Source organism: Glycine max, chromosome 3 (assembly GCF_000004515.6).
Source record: "Glycine max cultivar Williams 82 chromosome 3, Glycine_max_v4.0, whole genome shotgun sequence".
Taxonomy (NCBI): domain Eukaryota; kingdom Viridiplantae; phylum Streptophyta; class Magnoliopsida; order Fabales; family Fabaceae; genus Glycine; species Glycine max.
This window is the reverse complement of record NC_016090.4, coordinates 34,660,456-34,667,781: the sequence shown is the minus strand read 5'-3', so window position 1 is coordinate 34,667,781 and position 7,326 is coordinate 34,660,456. Positions and strand designations below refer to the sequence as shown.

The 7,326-nt window shown below is 32.1% G+C and overlaps 1 protein-coding gene across 1 annotated transcript; it reads right to left on the bottom strand.

Moving 5' to 3' along the window:
• Window positions 1-5,186: 5,186 nt before the first annotated feature.
• Window positions 5,187-7,103, bottom strand: LOC100784880 (uncharacterized). The gene is made up of 2 exons (XM_014774298.3): window positions 6,240-7,103; window positions 5,187-5,401 (listed from the first exon to the last, which is right to left on the bottom strand). The coding sequence occupies exons 1-2, from the start codon at window positions 6,609-6,611 to the stop codon at window positions 5,336-5,338; spliced, it is 438 nt and encodes a 145-aa protein (XP_014629784.1). The 5' UTR covers window positions 6,612-7,103; the 3' UTR covers window positions 5,187-5,335.
• Between the last annotated feature and the right edge of the window lie 223 nt (window positions 7,104-7,326).

The window sequence follows — 7,326 nt, the reverse complement described above, 5'->3', positions numbered from 1 at the left end:
CTCTAAGCATCCAATTTTTGGTGAAAGGAAGCTAATGGTTCACCTTATGGACTTCAAATTCCAAGATTGTACTTCTTTGATAAAAATCTTAACAGATGCAATAGAAATTACTTAAAAAGAACCACTAAAACAGAACATCCAAAGGATACTCCGCTAAAGTGATTTAATTATTTTATACAGTGGAAACTGGAAAGGGATACTCTTAATTAGTTTTCAATCAAATAGAACAATTAGTAATTCATGTTCTAGTAACTATTAACTATTAAAAAAGAATATTAACTCGGAAGTTAACTTGTCACCTGAAACTATAAAACATACTTTTCCAGTAGACATTATAAAGTTTTGTATATTTTTTCTTGCCAACCAGGGGTAAATTGCATGTTTACTTGGACGGAGTCATGGAATTACAAGAATGAGAAAGTATGCTTAAGCATCTGCCCAAACAATTTGATAAAAACTCCCGATGATATGACGAAAAATCAGTGTATAACTGATCAATTTAATATTACGCCCCTCCAGACATACAAGTTACGGCTATGTTTTACTATGCTAAAATGAATCTCCATAATATTTTGGTAACTTCAGAACACATCATACACTCCACACTATAAGAAAATCACGTTTAAGAATTGTTTTTAGCCGACGCTAAATGACAAAAGCCGATGCTAATAGTCAGTCAACAATGGCTTTGCGTCAACTTTTTGTTCGACGCTAAAATATTAGAAGCTAAACAATTGCATCCAACATTCATGGTTGACATGAGATAGTGTCGGTCAAAACAAGTATTAAGTTAAAAACCAAAAAACAAAATAAATTGCCCATGGTAACATTAGTATTTGATCAGTAACAAAAATAGATATTGCGAGAATAATTGTAGGATCATGTTTAATGTTAACATGCAGTAGGTTCATTCATGAGAATGAAGTTTTGCGAGGGATGAAGACATCCAGAGACCAGAAGTGACGATAGTTATGGGAAATCAGTGACTTGAGTGGAGACAATCATGGGAGGTACAATTGTGGAATTGTAACCATGCTCGTTTGAATCCCAATTCGATTGTTGGAACCCTTTTTATGGTTGGTATCTATTTCATCTTTGAAGTGCTTCGTCCCAATCTCAATTGCATGCGCGAATCGGGTAAATTGACCATAGGGAGTTCTTTTTACAAATTAATTACTTAAAAGGATTTGTTTTGAAACTTATTTTGAGGGGGTCTCTTTCTACAACCATTTGGCCGTCCAAGATGGCGAAACATCATGAAAGTAGCATTTCATCATCTAATCTGAGGAAACATAGTGAACAGGAACATCTCGTTGTCCATGTTAGGGAAACAAGTACAACGTAGGGGCAGGGATGGCTTTTGCATGTTTCCCCTGAAGGTAGGAGCAAAATACAAGATATTTCACCATCCATACTGGCGAAATAGCTGGCTGTAAAATTTAAAATTTGATTCATTTATTTTATTAATTACAAAAAATTACTACAATCTCACCAATTGATTAATTTAATTGCCATATATCCTTATTTAATTACAATAAATGCAGAGTTTATGACGGTAATGGATTGTACAATCTGTGGCATATAAATAAATAATGGATTGTACTTCCTTATTTATTTAATTGTCATATATCCTATCCATTATTTATTTACATGGTCATATATCCTTATTTATTTACAGTTTATATGAACATTATAACTGTTTTGAGTTGGCAATTAAATAAGGATATATGACCATGTAAATAAATAAGGATATATGACAATTAAATAAATAAGGAAGTACAATCCATTATTTATTTGTATGACACACAGATCGTATAATTCATTACTGCCATAAACTCCACATTTATTGTAATTAAATAAGGATATATGGTAATTAAATTAATCAATTGGTGAGATTGTAGTAATTTTTTGTAATCAATAAAATAAATGAATCAAATTTTAAATTTCGCCACTTGTCAACTATTTCACAGTATGGATGGTGAAATACTCACTGCAAACCTGTCCCTCCCTGTTCACTGTTTTTCGCCAGTTTAGACGACGAAACACTACTGTTCACGCTGTTTCGCCAACTTAGACGGTGAAATGGTTGTAGAAACAGACCCCCCTGAAAATAAGTTTCAAAATAGATTCTTTTAGGTAATTAGTTTGTAAAAAGAATCCCCTTGAGGTCAATTTGTCCGCGAATCCAAGGTTGTTGAATTGAACCTCAATTTGTGATGATTGAGGTTTCTTCAATGTTCTAGAATTGTGTTGGTGAGGGAAATTTCAATTGATTAGATATGAAAGCAACTAATTATCAATTATTATTCACTTTAAGCGCTTGATTCAAGGAAGAGATGTTATTCTTTCGATTCTTAGTCCACTCTATCGAACTCTCTAGCAATCATAGAATTGAAGTTGACCATGTTACATCACTCCTAAGAAAATGGGATAAAGGAAATGTTGTAAACATCTAAAAACCATAAATGTACTACCTATACTCAATTATCGTAAATAAGGAAAGGAGGAAAATTTATCTCCCGGCCTCAAAGATAAGAAAAGATAGAGAACATATCTCTTTCTACATGAATCTTGCATCAATTAATGTCACTTATATAAGATAACTACGCCCAAGGACATATAAAATTTTATATACATGATCTCAGTAGTTAATCTAATTTGAATTCTATCCTAATTGTGATACTTGTCTCTTACTTTCGCATTGTTGACTTGAACATTAGAGTATTTTTGCAGGTACATTACATTCTACTATTGTACTTGGAGGAGCACAAGGAGAAGCAAGGGTGGAACTATGCTCTCATCATTTTTTCTTATATTCTCTTTGTTTTTCTCATCTTGCCTTTGTTCTTATCATTATGAGGTTTCACTTTGTCTTCCATCTCAAGTGAACAAGTAGAAACCCGAATGCTATGTGAATTTTAAGAAAGAAAATTAGATATCGAGTTGCATTCAAAATTTGTCATAATTTGCTTTTATAATTGAAACCTTTGTCACAACACAACATTTTTCATCTTCTAAGCAACTTATTATTTTAATGGTCGTCTTCTTGGCTACTATTATCCTAAAACATTATTTAGTAACATAATTTATTCAAAATATATAAGTAGATTTTTGGAATATAACTAAGAATTTTTTTTCGTAAAAAAACTTATGGTTAATACATATACCAATTTTTGTTATAAATTCACAAATATTCTTGGTGACATTAAATTGAGGATTGTCATTTAACTTTGGAATTTTTAGAAAATGTTAATATCTTTTGTGTATATGGATTCTCTATTATTTGTTCTTAGATCATTTAAAAAAAAGCGTAGCTATTTTATACGAATTTTAATGTTTGTATATTTATTGGATTTTGGTCCTATCTTTAAATCCTGGGTCCACCCCCGAGGAGAAGCAACACTGCAAACAAAGTTCTATCAATTTTGGTAGGTACAATAAATAAAGTGATAAATAAAATTGTATATTGAAAATAAATTATATAATGAAATGTTAAATTTGATTGGATTGATCAGAGACTTGTGTTTCATTGTTAAAACTCTTATTTATAAAGGCTCAAAATTAGCAGTCATTTTCCCTATATGCAAGACTACCTACTTCCCATCTTTTATCAGATCATGAGAGCATGTGGTTTCTTTGGAGGTTAGCCAGAAGAGGTAACATGAGAATTGCCTCTTAATTACATACAAATATCCAGCTTGCTATTAGGGTTGATCCAAATTTAATTTAAGTCATTCTGAGTCGGCATGAACTCTTATTTGAATCTTGCACTTCCCATTGCATTTAGCAATGTAAATTTGAACTTCATAATGAGTTTTCTGAAATACAATGAAAGGTGCAAGATTTAGTAGTGGGAGAGTAGGAAATAAATGTCATTTAAGTCCTATATATAATGGGCTCGGATTAGCTGTCTATATAAAAATATTTGAATTTTGCACCTCCCTTCTGAAATGTAAATTCACATTCGGGAATGTACTTTCTGAAATATGATGAAAGGTGTATTTTTCAAAAATAAAAATATAGGAAATGAATGCCCTGTATAAAATGGCTTGCATTTTGAATCCTATGTGTAATGGGCTTTTTTTTAGTAGTGGGTTATCAGTTTTTTATTTCATTTTAGTGCTAAGACTATTAAAAAATATTTAATTACATATTACCTAATTTGTAATTTTACCATTTGATAAATGATTATGTGTGGTCTTTTCAACATAGACTCAATTAGACTCTTCATATAACAACCAATTCATATGGTTTAAATTTGGTGATCCTACAATCTATTTAAAACCAACGGGAGTTAATTATTGTCCATATAATGAAATCTTAAACATATTGTCAAAATTAAAACTACGATTATCTATTTGTTAGTTAGCTACAATTAAATAACTTCTGTATCATCCATTCAAAAAAAAAAAAACTTTTGCATCATTTTTTTTTATGATTATTCACCGCACCGTCTTTTAAATCAACGTCGTATGTTTTAGAAAAATTATCATTCTAAGACGGTTTTATGTTAAAAACTGTCTTAAAATGTGTTTTAAAAAAACAAAAAAAAAGAGAATTCTAAAATAATTTTTTAAAAATCATTTTAGAAAATAGATTTTTTTAGACGATTTTTCTTTTTAAGATGGTCATCTAGAAAATTGTCATAGAATTCTCATTCTTTATTAAAAAATCAAAAAAAAAATTGAGAATTCTAACACGATTTTTTTAAATAACCATCTTAGAATATATACTTTAAAAATATATAAAAATTATAATAAAATAATAATAAAAAAGAAGCAAGTGCTTTAAAGAACAGAAGGTTGGGTACCTTGTGAGCTGGCTCAACTACAACAAGATAAATCTTATAGAATTTAATGTTTTTATTCTAACCCAAACTCCAACGAGATTATTTGCAATTTGCCGGTTTACCCAAATTTCTATTTGCCTCAAATATGTTATTTAAGATTTTTACTTTTTTTAAAGGCATGTTATTTAAGATAATGAAAAAAGAAAATGTTTATATCAATATTTACCTTATATACACCCAATTGTATCATGGAAGATAAAATAAACATCAAAGAACATTATTTGCCCCGTATGTGGGAGGGGGGAGTCAAAAGAAGAAAGTTAATTGAAGCTTGCAAGCAGTTAAACCAAAACCATCATACTGACCGTCTAACTTTTGGTCCAGTCATTGCCAAGAATAAAAAATCCTTCTAGATTGCATCATTTGCACATTTACAATATCAATGACCATCATGACAAAAGAGCATTTGCAAGAGAAATTCATGTATACAATATGATGATTTTGGAAACCTATATAAGAAACAATATCGTTTATAAAATATACAGCTCATACCTCTTCAGAACCCAAAGGAGGTTGCCTTGGTTTTCCCCATACTAACGATAAATTATCAAACTGCCAGAAGAGAAACAAAAGATGATGTCATTAATATTATACAGTGTAAAATGGAACAGGGGAAATAAAGGCCCTATAAATTTTTGCAAATATGAGCAGTATCATAAATCAATTCATAACAATAGACACCAAATATGATATTATCTCCCATGACAATCAGATTATTCATAACAGCTATATCAACACAAATTTACAGAGGCCACCAAGTTACCATATGGACAAGCAAATTGACATATCAGACAATTTTTAATACTGCCAGTATGACCTTGAACAAATCCTAGCACCTTACAATAATATTCACACATTTTAAATTCCAAAGTTGTGCACATGTTGCCAACTTATTGATTGAGATGCTACAGATGGTAAAATACTCTGAATTTTAAAAAGCTAGTTGTTAGTCTTTGGGACTGGGCTTTGTAATATTAAAATACTCAGAATTTTTACCATGAATGTTTTCTCCTTTTCTAATATTAATGTCTCTCTTCAATGAAGCACTTATTGATGCCTATTGCCTCAACGAGTTAAAACACCTTGCGTTTTGTTTGACTACCTTGCTAGTAGCCAATAAAACTGTAAAAGTAACCCAGAAGCTTCATAAGGGCATCAGTTTCCAAAAAAAAAAAAAGGAAAATAAAATAAACAATTCCTATGTTAATAAAGATGTATACCATCATTCCACCAAACTATACACAACAGGGGACCCTTAGACATACATGTTGATTATACAATGACATCTCACGGTTCATTGGAAGTTAATTATGCGCACCTAACAACACCAGTTTTGTAGTAGATAGTAAGCTAAAATTTACAATAACAAGGCCAAAGAAAAAGAGATTACCTCCTGAGAATCCAAGACAACAGGACTTTCAACAAAGGTATTTTCCTCAACATTGGAAGACTTAGGATGATCAAGGTTAGTCTGGATATGGGTCCTCCTGTCAATGGGACTAAATCCATTACTTTGGTTTTCTCCAAAAAGTTGTGAAGTTGTTTCACGGGCAAATCTTGTGACAAGAGAAAACTTCTCTAGAACTTGAATAGAGAGGTCTCGAGCAGGATCTACTTTATGTCGTGATCTCCCGTGGAACTGATTAACACTGAATCTTCCATCATTGGCACCATTATCAACCCTTTCTTGCTTCTCAATCAAAATGGATTCATCAACTGATGTATTTGAAGGTCCACATGCAAGGGGAACAGCCCTGGGCATCTCCAAGGGGAACAGCCCTCACCATTGTCAACCCAAGCATTTAGAGAATTTAGCAGCACAATTAAAATGGCATAATAACAAGAGAGACTTTAGAGACCTAAAGGGGATTTAAGTTGTAAGCATTTTCATTCTTCTCATCTTTCTAGCTAGAAGAACAAGTGTAACATTTGGACTACGAAAACAAAAGAGGAACACCAACACCGACACCGACACGACACGACACGGACGCCCATATCCGGGGTGTCACGGACGCCCGTATCAGGTTGAGTTTGATGTGTTTCACAGGTATCCACGTGTCCGTGTTCATGTCGTGTCCGGTGTCCTTGTCAGTGTCAGTCTTGGTACTTGATTGCAAGTTACTCATGGTCTTCTATCACTAGTGATGTAAATTTTCCTTCTTCTTTGGAAATATTTTCCTCCACAAAGGATTGTATGAATCTATGATTCGGTTGTAAAAAACAAACTAATCTACTTGAATATCACACCACTCATACCTGCGGTGTATTCAGAAAATCACTCACAAGGAATACGTTGGCATCTTCTTCAGATCTGAAATGCAGCACAACAAGAAATGAAAAAGATACATTTAGCATTTAAGATATGTATACATAAACCTCCTAGCTGTGAAAAACACAATAGTGAAGTAAAGGTCTCCACAACGGTTCTCCTGTGAAAAATACGTTATTTGAGTACTAGAAGGTGCAGGAGATTCTTG

Coding starts and splice junctions, on each gene's coding strand:
- LOC100784880 (XM_014774298.3), bottom strand. CDS start 6,611: ATGCCCAGGGCTGTTCCCCTTGCATGTGGACCTTCAAATACATCAGTT. Junction 5,402..6,239: donor TTGTCTTGGATTCTCAGGAG/GTAATCTCTTTT, acceptor CTCTTCTGGCAG/TTTGATAATTTATCGTTAGT.